Consider the following 13826-nt stretch of genomic DNA (forward strand, 5'->3'; position numbering starts at 1 on the left):
GGTCGGATCTCATATATCATACAATAAAAAAAAAAAAAAAAAACTCAAAGAAATGGGCACTCTGAATCCATTAATTCCGCCACAACTTTAGCCAAGTCGATGATTATGAAGGTGCAGTCACCAAAATTAAACCCTCTCTCTCTGCCCAAACTGTTATCTTCTTCTGCTTCCAAAACCATACAAGACACGTGAAATTTTCTCATTCTAACCAATAGTTTTATGGTGGCACCAAAATAGTTTCAAAGAACTTTTTATAAATAGCTAACAATCGAGCTGTCACACTTTGAATTTTCTTTGAGTTCCAACGATCTCGAATTTTCAATAAAAATTATTTGTCCTCGACCAAACAACGTCTCTAAGATATCACAACTTAATCTTAGTTTCAATGGGAAGATTATTATGCAAGCTATATGATAATAATAAAAGTAAAAAAAAAAAAAATCTTCAATTAATGGATTGGAAAGTAATTATGAAATATTGTTTGTTTGTTATTAAATTATACAGGGCAAGGCAAAGTATGGTACGTTTTGGGAGTTAAAAGTACAAGTCGACAGTTGCGGTAACGCTTTTTAGATATTGAGGAACACTACCGTCGCAGTTGCTACGCATGAACATGCATAGTATACGGTAGTAATTTTATTGTATTCTTCACATATATTTTTTTTTTTTTTGTATTTTACTATATTCAGCATTTTTTAGCTATAATGCAATGATTCGTTCATGATGGAATTAGTATTGTCGTCGGCAGAAACGTAAAAGGAGTTTGGAGCCATATCAGAACATGAAAAGTCGGTAAATAATAACTATCAAGAAAGTTAAATTATGTATTAATCAATTTTACTGGAATAAAAGTTAAACATGAACATCAAAAGCTCACTATAACCTCCGGAGTCCAGACTCCTAACAATTTTATATCTCAGTGTAAAAATGAAAATAACGAAGCAACACTTTAAGAATAAAAGGCTAATTTTAAGAAACTTTTTATCTTTTTAAGAAGAGAGATTACAGAAGTCAGAGTTAAGTAGTTCTTTGTATGAAGACGGTTTCAAGATCCGGTGGAGAGAAGAACTTTTTAGAGCCGCCGCCGGCGCCGTAGCTAAACTTCAACGACAGTTTCCGCTTCTTAGGCGCCGGAGGACACGTGAACACCTTAGGTATTCTAACGGAAGCCGCAGTTGGAGTCTTTGGACACAAGAGACCTTCGTCTTCCGTGTTGGCCAAGTCAGAAGAAGGGAAGCTAATCGTCGGCTTCATCGGAGAAGAACGTAAGGAGATTTCGGTGATGACCCATTTCTTCCCTTCCGTTGTTTCGCCAAGTTTGCTGTCCAAGTGGTGGTGAGTCTTGCCGGAGAATCCCATTAGGTTATCGTACATAGAGTTTGAGAGAAACGGGTGAGAGATGGAGAAAGAAAAGAGTAAAAGAGTAGCTTTGATGAACGAGAAAAGAGAATGTGAAGAGAATGGAACATGTGAACCAAAGAAGATGGTCTTATATATATAGTCAACAGCGACTTCAAGACAAACCTATCGTTCGATGTCGATTCAGTTCGCTTTTTTTTTTTTCTTTTTTTTAAAATTTGTATCTTAGTATTTATTTCCCTAGTTACATTAAAAAAACCGAAGAGAATATATAGTGAGATTGTGTGTACATTGTTTTTTTTTTTTTTTTTGATAGAAACATTGTATCTTTTTTATTAAATGTGAAAGTGAGGTTTAAAATAGACATGAGAAAATACTTTTTTTTCTTCTAAAGCATAAAGAATATTAAAGGATTTAAACATGGTAATCTAAACCATTTCTTTTGTCAACTAAACGGACAAAACTTATGTTGATAAATGTTATTTTTGATACTATAGTCTATACATAAGTGGGGTTTTCAAAAAAAAAAAAAAAAATCTATACATAAGTGCTTTAAAGCCAAAGCTAATACCAATAGTTTTATAATGAGTGAAAACAATTGTGATAACAATTGCATTAATGCCATAAATATATAAGATAAAGTTATAATTAATTCTAAACAAATTCTCTACAAACAACATAATAACGACATATTGCTCCTGCATTATGAAATTAACGAGAAGCTACTTCGAGGAATTCACGCAAAATACGTGTAAGATATTGCGATATGTATTCAATAAACATGAATAACTAAGATTAACTCTCTATATATATATCTTCATAAGTGTATATTAATCACAAACTGATAGGTGATATATATAGTCACTAAAGATTGGTACTGACTACTGAAGTCATATTGAGGGAAGAAACAAGAATGTGTGTGAGTGTCTATGTGTGAGTGATCCTTGAAGAAATGAAGAAAGTGTGTTGGAGTGTGTGAACTAATCATGGACCAAATATTGAAAAATTAATTATAATACTCAAATAGGTGTTTTAATGAGATAAATAGGGAACCCGACCAAACGCGTGACTCTATCTAAGCCATAGTATATGAATGGAATTTGCACTTGCTATTTTTAAAATCAATGTTATGGAGGAGTAATCAATAAACCATTTCTATATTATTTTCCGTGCATGTAATTAATGAAGTAACGAGATAGAGAGTTTCGTTTCAAAGTTTTTTGAATTTTTTTTAAAGTCAATGTATGCTCTATTTGTACTGACCCTATATATATCATACCTTTGACTCTATTTTCTCTAGTCACTAGCTAGTGGAGTTATTGGTAGTAGCGCGGGACTGTTTTTGTTCAGCTTCGCATATGCCAAAAGCCTCAGCTAAATGCGACACATAATATGAATTTACTAATGTATGGAACTGAGACAACTGTTCACTACATATATAACCAAGTGAACTCGTTTCACTTAGTTTAGATTTCATTGTTTTTATGATTCATCACATGTGCCTAATCTTTTTTGAATGTACATCTTTGAACAAGGACACACACACTCACACATAGTATTCGTAAAATACTTAAGACAATCAGACAAAACCCGAAATAATTAGGAAATAACTTGAGCCAAAAAAATGGACAATTACACCAAAACATGTTTGAAGCTACGGGCTCCCTCTTTTAAGATATCATAATTTTTATAGTAAGAACTCATGCAAGTTTGAAAGCCCTATACGTTTCGAAAGATGTGAGATCTCATGTTTAAGAATAAAGATGTGACATCGATCTAATCAAAGATGAGATGTCAACATGAAAATTCCTCTGTATTCTTAAACAGAAACAATTTTTTTTTTTTTTTTTTTGTAAACTTGGTTAAGGAAAAGCTTGTCGCAAAGGACCGGACCAACCCATTTTGACACTTCCACAAATTCACATTCTATGGTTTTTCTACAAAACGAATATTATATCCACAAATAGATTAGGACAATTGTTTTTTTTTTTTTGGTTAAAACCTTTGCTTAACACTCCCGTTGGAGCTGGTCTAAACTGCTTAAATAAGCTCCATATTCTCTACATGCATGGTTTTAAATAGTGTGCAATATATTACCTTCACACGCTTCCATGTTTCCATACCTTGGATTTTGGATGAATAAAGTTAAAATGCAATGAACCGGGTTCGATTTTCAAATTAAACAGTTTGGTTCGGTTCGGTTCGGTTCGGTTCGGTTCGGTTCGGATCAGATCGGTTTATCTGGATCGCACGCCCCTAGTTAAAACGGAAACTGTAGAAAACGACGCCGTGTTAGTGGAACACAGAGGCGAATATGGGAAGCTCTAAATCAAAAGAGTAGCTAGAGAGAAATCAAGGAACGATAACGAAATCGATCAGATCGCCAGAAACAAAAAAAACACCAATAGCGAAATGAGAAATCTCAGCTGGGAGAGATCTATCTCAATCTCCTTGTAGATGTTGCTACTTCTTCTTCTCCATAGAAACGATAATTTCAGCAGATCTCGCTGATTAATCAATCCGCATTTTGGATCTGATTCGAAACTCCTAGGTAAGAACATGGCAGGAGCGGCCTCCGCGCTGTTTCTGCTTGATATCAAAGGGCGCGTTCTCGTCTGGCGTGATTACCGTGGCGACGTCTCCGCTGCTCAAGCCGAGCGATTCTTCACTAAGCTCATCGATAAAGAGGTTTTTTCACGATTTTTTTTGTTCTGTGATTTTCCTCTTTTTGTCGCGCATTGATCTGTGTTTATTGCTGGGGGTTACTGTAGAATTATCAGGGAATATAGAGTTTGTTGATGAACTTGTAGATTTGTGTTTAGAGAGGTTTCGTCAATTGGAATTTAGACATTTCTAAGCAATGGAACACGCTTGATTGGTTTAAAAAGCTTGGTTCATGTCTGTTTTTATCTGTAGTAGAAATAAAATTCTATAATGGATTCATGTCCGTCTCTGTGATCTGATGCCACTGCAACTGTTGGGAGTAATGAATAAGTTTGGTCATTGGTTAAATGGTTTGGATTAGGATTAGATCTGAATCAGCATTTTAAAGCTGTTTGGTTTAGAATCAGAGTTTTAAGCAGGGTGATCTAAATCATCATCGTTTTGTTTAATTGTTCAGGGTGATTCACAGTCAAATGATCCAGTTGCTTACGATAATGGTGTTACTTATATGTTTGTACAACATAGTAATGTATACTTGATGATAGCATCCAGACAGAATTGTAATGCTGCCAGTCTTCTCTTCTTTCTTCACCGCGTAGTGGATGTAAGTATGGCTAGTTAATTCTTCATTTTTTCTCTTACGGCTCCATCTTTTTTCATGGATGTATGATGTAATGGCAGTGGTTTCTATTATCTTGTTATAGGTTTTCAAGCATTACTTCGAGGAATTAGAAGAGGAATCATTGAGGGATAACTTTGTGGTAGTGGTATGTATAGCTTCTGCCATCGCTCTATAGTACTATTTGGCGATATATTTTCTATTACTTGGCTAATTAAAAAGATCCTTAAATTTATGGAGACGTTTTTGTCAATGTTGGATGCTGAAATTGATTTCTGGTGCTGGCAGTATGAGCTACTTGACGAGATGATGGACTTTGGTTACCCTCAGTATACCGAAGCAAGAATTCTCAGTGAATTCATTAAGACTGATGCATATAGAATGGAAGTTACACAGAGACCTCCAATGGCTGTGACAAATGCTGTCTCCTGGAGGAGTGAGGGAATACAGTACAAGAAGAATGAAGTAAGTGCTTTTTTTTTTTCAAGAGAGGAATATGTTTGTTTTGTGTTTCTGTTTGCAAATGATGACAACCTGCTCCCTTTTCCAGGTTTTCTTGGATGTAATTGAGAATGTAAATATTCTTGTCAACAGTAATGGGCAAATTGTGAGGTCTGATGTTGTTGGAGCGCTGAAGATGCGAACTTACTTGACGTATGTCAACACATGAAATTTTAGATATAGTTTCTAATCAGCCAAAACATATTTTGTCACGTCCCTTTTGCTTTATTCTCTCTCTTGGCGTTTTATTTAAGTCTCTTTTGCTTTGATCCATTCTATTGCAGTGGAATGCCAGAGTGTAAGTTAGGACTGAATGATAGAGTATTGCTGGAAGCGCAAGGAAGAGCAACAAAGGGAAAAGCCATTGATTTAGAGGACATCAAATTTCATCAGTACGTCTTCAAGCTTCTGTTTATATTGAAACTTGGAAAGCCTTCATTGATCCTAACCCTATTTTCTTTTATTAAAAACGACTTTATACTTGAGTTTTGTGTATTCTTCAACAACCAATTATTTAATGCAGGTGTGTTCGATTGGCGCGTTTTGAAAACGATAGGACGATTTCTTTCATACCACCTGATGGGGCTTTTGATCTAATGACATATAGACTCAGTACTCAGGTTTGACATGTAGAATAGTACATCTACTGGATTTTTTCCGCTTCTTCAACAAGTATATATCATAATTTGCTTCTTTTATATTCAGGTAAAGCCTCTAATATGGGTGGAAGCGCAAATAGAAAGTCACTCAAGAAGTCGTGTTGAGATGCTTGTAAAAGCTAGAAGTCAGTTCAAGGAACGAAGGTATGTAAATATATTCTGCGATATTGAGCCACTTTTCCTTTCCCGAATCCTATAATCCAAAGATCTTGATGACCAGATTCTCAAACCTTTGATAAATTTTCTATCTGCAGCACCGCAACGAACGTTGAGATTGAGTTGCCTGTACCAACCGATGCATCTAACCCAACTGTTAGGACATCTCTTGGCTCTGCCTCTTATGCTCCTGAAAAGGATGCGTTAGTCTGGAAAATCAAATCTTTCCCCGGGAACAAGGTAGAAGCTTATAACACTAGCAAGTTTCGAAATATTCTTATATCCAGTTGAAACAATCAGCAATTTAGCATGAGTGCTAACCTTCAGAAAACCAATATAGGAGTACATGTTAAGGGCAGAGTTCCATCTTCCCAGTATTACTGCAGAGGAAGCAACACCTGAGCGAAAAGCTCCTATCCGTGTCAAATTCGAGATCCCTTATTTTACCGTTTCAGGGATTCAGGTAAGCTTGTGCTCAATAATAAATGGTTTCTACATCTTCTGCAAATCCCATTGCTTTAACAGTGTCGTATTTTAAAATATATGTCTTTTTCTGCGTGTAGGTTCGGTACCTGAAGATAATTGAGAAGAGCGGGTACCAAGCACTTCCATGGGTGAGATACATAACCATGGCTGGTGAGTACGAACTAAGACTTGTGTAAGGCTCATTCAGTTTCATCGTCAATGTCATTGTGATTCCCACATTCCTAAGCAAAACGAAACAACACAAAAGTAGAGAGAAAAAGAACACGTTTTGAAACATTTTAGCTGATCAAATTTCCCCTTTTGAATTTGTTTTAGAAGCCATATTCTTGTGAATTTGTCTCTATGGTAATTTTATTTTTATTTTACTTGCGGCTCTTTGTAACCTTCACGGAACATGATTCTTGTTTTTTTCTTACATACACTGTCTAAGTTTTTTGTTCTTCGATCAAATTGTTATACAATGAGGTTTTGGTTCTTGATCATAAAAAAAAAACTACTACAGACACATACAATTAGAGTGAGATGAGTACGTCCTACCAAAAAAAAAAAAAGAGTGAGATGAGTACTTTGCCAACTATAGTATTGTCAAAATGAACCAAAATGTAGATATGGGCTACAATGAAATGAATCGTCAGGCCCATTAAAAGGTCCATAATCAGATTCTTTCGCCTTTCACTCCGCTTCGAGCTTGAAACGTGACAGTGAATTAGGGTTTTACCCAAAACCTTCTCGTCCGTCGTTGCTCACTCATTCCGACGGAGAAAATGGCGATGCGACATTTGGGCCGATCGAGAGACGTCACGAAGAGATCTACGAAGAAGTACATCGAAGAACCGCTTTACCATCGGCTCTTCAAAGATGGCGGCACAGAGGTCAAAGTTCGACAGCAGCTGAATCAGTTCCTCAAGGGCACTAAGCACGTTTTCAAATGGGAGGTCGGTGATACGATCAAGAAGCTCCGAAATCGTGGTCTCTATTACCCAGCTCTCAAGGTTTTATAAATCAAAATCAATCTTATTCCTGGGAAATTGCATTTTCGATTCTTTCGGATTAGATTCACAATGATTTTCAAATTATGCTACCATTTTCATCAACCTGTTAGAGAAATGTAGATTCTTTAAGTGGTAGTTTGATGCTCATTATGAACAAATTAGTAACTGTTGAATGTCTTCTGTGGTGTGAGCTCGAAACTGTAAACTAGATTTTGGCTGTGTGATGATTGTTTCTTGAGGATTTATATTGTAGAGTTGTTTTGCGTTTGTTTGTAGCTCTCTGAAGTTATGGAGGAGAGAGGTATGAACAAGACAGTGAGTGATCAAGCAATCCATCTTGATCTTGTTGCCAAAGCTCGGGGAATCACGGCTGGGGAGAATTATTTTGTTGATCTTCCAGAAACATCTAAGACAGAACTCACGTATGGGTCTCTTTTGAACTGCTACTGCAAGGAGTTGATGGCGGAGAAAGCGGAAGGTTTATTGAACAAGATGAAAGAGCTCAACATTACTCCTAGTTCCATGTCTTATAACAGTCTTATGACTCTTTACACCAAGACGGGTCAGCCTGAGAAGGTTCCAGCAATGATCCAAGAATTGAAGGCCGAGAATGTAATGCCGGATTCATACACATACAATGTATGGATGAGGGCTTTGGCTGCTACTAATGATATTTCTGGTGTTGAGAGAGTCATTGATGAGATGAATAGAGATGGTAGAGTAGCTCCAGATTGGACTACATACAGCAATATGGCATCTATATATGTTGATGCTGGACTGACTCAGAAAGCTGAGAAGGCCCTTCAGGAACTGGAGATGAAAAACACGCAACGGGATTTTACGGCATATCAGTTTCTTATCACATTGTATGGAAGACTGGGGAAATTGACTGAAGTTTACAGGATTTGGCGTTCATTGAGGCTGGCTATTCCGAAAACCTCAAATGTTGCCTATCTAAACATGATACAAGTGCTGGTGAACTTGAAAGATTTGCCGGGTGCAGAGACACTGTTCAAGGAATGGCAAGCTAACTGTTCTACTTATGACATCAGGATCGTAAATGTGTTGATTGGAGCTTATGCTAAAGAAGGTCTCATCGAAAAGGCAAGAGAGCTCAAGGAGAAAGCTCCTAGAAGAGGAGGCAAAGCCAATGCTAAAACCTGGGAAATCTTCATGGATTACTATGTAAAGAAAGCTGATATGGATCAAGCACTTGAATGTATGTCTAAGGCTGTTTCTATCGGCAGAGGAGATGGTGGCAAATGGCTACCGTCACAGGAAACAATCAGAACTTTGATGAGCCATTTCGAGCAAAAGAAAGATGTTAATGGAGCTGAGAATTTGGTGGAGATTTTAAAGAAGGTAACAGATAAAATAGGCGCAGAAATCTTCGAACCATTGATAAGGACATATGCCGCAGCAGGAAGGAGTCATCCTGCTATGCGCCGACGCCTGAAGATGGAAAACGTGGAAGTTAATGAAGCGACTAAGAAACTGCTCGATGAAGTATCCCAGGAAGAGTGAGAGGTCTAGTACATATCTCTCTCCTTCATTATTGCATTCAGGCAAGACATTATTAGTCGTGTTAGGGGCACTTGCATTTTCACAGCTCTGTTTCTTATTGGTAATAAAAAAACTAGGCTCTATTGCGGATCGGCAAAATCAATCGTATGAGTCTGCTTTACTTCACCTAAAAGACTGATTGTTCAAGTTTTCTTGTGAATTGTTTCGGGAGTAGCTTGGATTTACAGTTGAGATGGCTCTCATAATGTAATCCCCTTTTTGAAATTTTATTTTGGCTCCATGCTAAAACACAATCAAGAATATGTTTATTTGCACATCAAAGTATGTTTTTTCTTTTGTATCACCCTCAAGCCAATCACTATTTTTATTGCTACATTGTGAACATAAACACCAAAAATATATGCAACGATTTGATTGAGAATCAGGAGACTCATGGCTAAAAGTTCTATTATCATTACATTTATACGGTTGATGTTGTTGACCAAGAACAACCTCTGAAAACTAGAAAGGAACATTTACATAATTAAGTTTAAGCTTTTTTTTTTTTGTTTCAGACAGTTTTTGAGGAATTAGTTTGAATGTTTTCTTCTTTTGTGGCTCGATCACCTAATCAATGTAGCAAGCAACAAGCAGTTAGTTCCGATCTTCCTGAGCTCATCCACAGCGTTCTGAACGGTGTTGACTTGATGTGAATCTATGAATCCGTTTACACAAACCCCGTAATCTGACACAGCCGCGGTCAAAAACATTTTTAGGGACATAACATTTCTTTGCCTAATGCTCTTCCTTGCGTTTACAAGATTGAACGATGCATCCACAAGAGTCGCGTAGCAAATCGCAACGGTTGGATTACCGTGTTTGAATCTCGCAGAAGATGTAATCGCCAATTTCGTCTTAGCCTCCAAGGCTCGGATTGTGTTGTGTGTGGCTCGTCTCGGGTTTGGCCCTTTCACCAGCGGTTGACACAAAGTTGGGTATGCGGTTTTAGCGCATAGGCTTGTGAAACGCGCTTCCGTGGCTTGGCTTGCCGCGAGAAGGATCACGATTGCGAAGACAGTCGTGAGGTACATCTGAATTGTGGTGTTGCATGTCGCCATTTTCGTGAAAAAGTTGCAAGGAAATGATAAATGGGTGATCTTCTAATCAAATTTATCCTTCTAAATATAGTAACCTTTTTTTGTGTTGATATCTAAATTATTGGTAGTGGTAAATTTCTGATATTTCTTTTCGTCGGTAATTTGATGAGTTCGTTTGCGGTTTAACTTCTTTGTAGGGAAAACATTTATTCTCTGATTTTTTTATATACATACATGTATCGTCACAACTCACAATGATTGGAATGGGAAATTTTTTATGTTACCTCATCTAATTGGAATATGAAGACAACGACCATGTTAATCCAAGACAATGGTGAACATTTTTGTCAAAATGTGGATTCACAACGATAAATTAAGGAGAATCTCAATGGGATACTCATAGTGGATTTCACAATGTTTTACTCATGTGGTGGACAAAACTCTCAATTAATAGAGTTTCACTGCAATCTCTAGAGAAAAACTTATCAAGTGAAAACAAATATGTAGTTGCCTCTGCCCTTGTTGCATGACCTTTAGGGGTAAATGAATACGTTTTCTCACAAAGCTTTTGATTTCGTTCTTTTTCGATTTTTGTTGGTTTTGTTTGTTGATTTATCTTCAATCTATATCCCTAATTCATTTCCTTGTGGAGTATTATTATTAGGCGCTTCTTGCATTGTTATTATCTTGGTTCTTTTGAATGACATTGAAACTTAAGCTTAATTAATTAATCGGTTTGAAAAATATATATATATATATATATATATATATATAGAAAATGTAATTCTTTGTTCAAACAAACGTAATTCATGTAGTTTAGATGATTTTGAAACACTATTATAATTCTTTCATTGTTATTTTTTCTTCGTAATAAGGTTTTTAAAATAATTTTAACATTATCAAACTGATTCGATTTGTAAACTAAACTAACCTAATGATCAATTTAAAAACAATTCAAACCGTGTCAAAATAAATTTGTTGATTATTTTATTATTATTATCGTTCTAATATAATTTAATCCAAATCCAAATATATAAACACCAATAATGTGTTCAATGTACAATATCTTATAAACAATTATATTATTCTAAAAAATTAAGCAAAGAGTCTAAAGAATAAATTGTTTTGATACAATGCACAACAAATTTTATGCATTTTGTAGGTCTTTAATCATTTTTTTTCGCCAACAGATAGCACACAAGGAACCTTCGGCATTCTGAGGAAACAAATGCTCTATCCACTGTGATACAAGCGCCTTAATAATAAAATGCGTAAAATCTATAAAAAAGAATAATAGAGAGTCATTTTTTGTATTCTTTTGGTTTAAATTCCATATATTAGTCATTTTCATGCCACTGAAATAAAATATGTCTTTTCTATTAAATTGAAGAACACCAAAGAAAAAGAAAAAAAGTAAATGTAAACTTCTTCCTAAATCGTCAATTGGTTCAAGAGCAAAATATGGTTCCCAATTCTTTGGTATATCAATTTTGTTTGCCATGAGACTAAGGGTTTAATGGGTTTACATTTACAGTAACATTTTCAGTGCACTCAAAATACTTCTTTCATTGCACTTTATAGTCACTCTGTCTAATTATCTTAGATTATATGTATATCATAGAAATTTATATTGTTAATGATTTATTCCAACTACTGTGTTTTTTTTGAATCTTCTTGGAGAGGTCCAAAATTTTAAAATTCCAAAACATTTATAAATGATTGTGGAAATCAAAGGAGGATTAGTGCTGAGATGAAATCAGCAGTGACGTCAAAGTTAATAGAATGTATACATACAAATGAAGACTACAATTTTGTAATCGTCCTCTTTGTTTTGAACTTTTACTTACTTTATTTGACTAATTAAAAACTCTAGAACACTGTCAGTAATGGCGAGGCGGTGATGATTGTTTTATCTTCCACTGCACTCCACTCTACTCCCCTATAAAATCCTACTCGAATCTGCTTTCTGAGTTCACAAAACATATCTTTTCTTTAGTCTTTGAAACATTTGATTCATCAAATGGCAAAGGAATCTTGCAGAGTGAGGAGGATAAAGCTTGGGAGCCAAGGCTTTGAGGTTTCTGCTCAGGGACTCGGTTGCATGGGTCTCTCCGCCTTCTACGGTGCTCCTACACCTGAGACTAACGCCGTCGCTCTCCTCCGTCACGCCATTAACGCCGGTGTCACGTTCCTCGACACCTCTGACATCTACGGCCCGGAGACAAACGAGCTGCTCCTGGGAAAGGTAACAAATCAGTGACTGGAATTAGGGTTTAGGATGTGACTTAGGGTTTAGGGTTAATATCAATCATCATCAAGCTTTGTTTTTGTTTTCTTTTGGTGGCAGGCTTTGAAAGATGGGTTGAGGGATAAAGTGGAGTTAGCAACAAAATTTGGGATCACTGCTTCTGAAGATGGAAAATTTGGTTTCAGGGGTGATCCAGAGTACGTGAGGTTTGCTTGTGAAGCAAGCTTAAAGCGTCTTGATGTTACCTGTATTGATCTTTATTACCAGCATCGGATTGATACAACTCTTCCCATCGAAGTCACGGTATATAGCTTCTTGTATATAATATGGGAACAACAACTTGGACTGTGACATATGCTTGTGATGATTATAGGTGTATCCATAATGCTCTGTTTCCTCTGTTTCTTGTTCTGATTTTGGATAATTTTGTTTGCTCTTTGTTGTTGTTGAACTTGTGGTTTGCGTGAAGATGGGAGCACTGAAGAAGCTAGTTGAAGAAGGTAAAATAAAGTATATTGGTTTGTCTGAAGCTTCAGCTTCAACTATCAGAAGAGCACATGCTGTTCACCCGATAACTGCGGTGCAGATAGAATGGTCCTTATGGTCGAGAGACGTGGAGAAAGATATCATTCCTACATGCAGGTGTGAGGAATCAGAATCAGCCATAGTTGCTTCCCTCTTCGTTTACATGCTTCGTTCTATAACCCTTCTCCTTTGATTTCTCTAGGGAACTTGGGATTGGAATTGTAGCTTACAGCCCTCTAGGAAGAGGCTTCTTTGCATCCGGACCCAAGATTGTTGAGAATCTGGACCAAGATGACTATCGAAAGGCAAGTACTTGATTGTATGAGAGTTCTTTAAAGCACTTTTCAAGATTTTGGATTCATCTTATATTAGTAATTAGTATGTTCTTCTTACTGCTATTGTTCGGTTATAGGGTTTACCAAGATTTCAACAGGAGAATCTAGACAACAACAAGATTCTATACGAGAAAGTCCAAGCGATGGCGACAAAGAAAAGCTGCAGTCCTGCACAGCTAGCTCTCGCATGGGTTCACCACCAAGGAGATGATGTTTGTCCCATTCCAGGAACCTCCAAGATCCAAAACTTGAACCAGAACATTGGAGCTTTATCCGTGAAGCTCACTCCTGAAGAGATGGTTGAGCTTGAAGCCATTGCTCAACCAGATTCTGTGAAAGGGGAACGGTATGACAACAACATGATTACTTACAAGGACTCAGAGACTCCACCACTGTCTTCTTGGAAAGCGACATAAGAAACATGTTTTGTTAACTTGTTTGAAAGGTTATGCAACTTGGCCAAAATCATGGTCATATTGTGCCGTATGAGAGTATGTGTGTGTGACATGTGTGTACGAGTTTGCAATAAGAAAGATTCAATGCCTTAGAAAGAATAAAATTTGTAATATACTACAAATTACTGTAATGTTTTGTTTGCAGTGTTTACTAGTCACTTAATTGGTAGTTCACCAAGTTATCTTCGAGATTTTGAAATATTTGAATTTTAATCAAGATCAAGTGA

General features: G+C 36.5%; 5 protein-coding genes across 5 annotated transcripts; 3 read left to right on the top strand and 2 right to left on the bottom strand.

Moving 5' to 3' along the window:
* Positions 1-804: 804 nt before the first annotated feature.
* Positions 805-1429, bottom strand: LOC17895627 (cyclin-dependent protein kinase inhibitor SMR15). The gene has a single exon (XM_006301879.2). The coding sequence runs from the start codon at positions 1372-1374 to the stop codon at positions 1018-1020; it is 357 nt and encodes a 118-aa protein (XP_006301941.2). The 5' UTR covers positions 1375-1429; the 3' UTR covers positions 805-1017.
* A 2246-nt stretch (positions 1430-3675) lies between these two features.
* On the top strand, positions 3676-6889 carry LOC17895405 (AP-1 complex subunit mu-2). The gene is made up of 11 exons (XM_006300423.2): positions 3676-4047; positions 4481-4627; positions 4728-4790; positions 4931-5107; positions 5193-5296; positions 5428-5535; positions 5667-5763; positions 5849-5946; positions 6057-6198; positions 6299-6421; positions 6522-6889. Exons 1-11 carry the CDS (start codon positions 3919-3921, stop codon positions 6618-6620), a joined length of 1287 nt encoding a protein of 428 aa, XP_006300485.1. The 5' UTR covers positions 3676-3918; the 3' UTR covers positions 6621-6889.
* A 261-nt stretch (positions 6890-7150) lies between these two features.
* On the top strand, positions 7151-9296 carry LOC17894653 (pentatricopeptide repeat-containing protein At1g60770). The gene is made up of 2 exons (XM_006302121.2): positions 7151-7436; positions 7713-9296. The coding sequence occupies exons 1-2, from the start codon at positions 7209-7211 to the stop codon at positions 8958-8960; spliced, it is 1476 nt and encodes a 491-aa protein (XP_006302183.1). The 5' UTR covers positions 7151-7208; the 3' UTR covers positions 8961-9296.
* Positions 9297-9377: 81 nt separating this feature from the next.
* LOC17894223 lies at positions 9378-10154 on the bottom strand. The gene has a single exon (XM_006301320.2). It carries the CDS (start codon positions 10055-10057, stop codon positions 9563-9565), a length of 495 nt encoding a protein of 164 aa, XP_006301382.1. The 5' UTR covers positions 10058-10154; the 3' UTR covers positions 9378-9562.
* A 1797-nt stretch (positions 10155-11951) lies between these two features.
* On the top strand, positions 11952-13790 carry LOC17894396 (probable aldo-keto reductase 6). Its single transcript, XM_006302420.2, has 5 exons — positions 11952-12281; positions 12384-12587; positions 12754-12926; positions 13012-13114; positions 13222-13790. The coding sequence occupies exons 1-5, from the start codon at positions 12057-12059 to the stop codon at positions 13558-13560; spliced, it is 1044 nt and encodes a 347-aa protein (XP_006302482.1). The 5' UTR covers positions 11952-12056; the 3' UTR covers positions 13561-13790.
* Positions 13791-13826: the final 36 nt, after the last annotated feature.

This window comes from Capsella rubella, unplaced genomic scaffold, assembly GCF_000375325.1.
Source record: "Capsella rubella cultivar Monte Gargano unplaced genomic scaffold, Caprub1_0 scaffold_2, whole genome shotgun sequence".
In the NCBI taxonomy this organism is placed as follows: domain Eukaryota; kingdom Viridiplantae; phylum Streptophyta; class Magnoliopsida; order Brassicales; family Brassicaceae; genus Capsella; species Capsella rubella.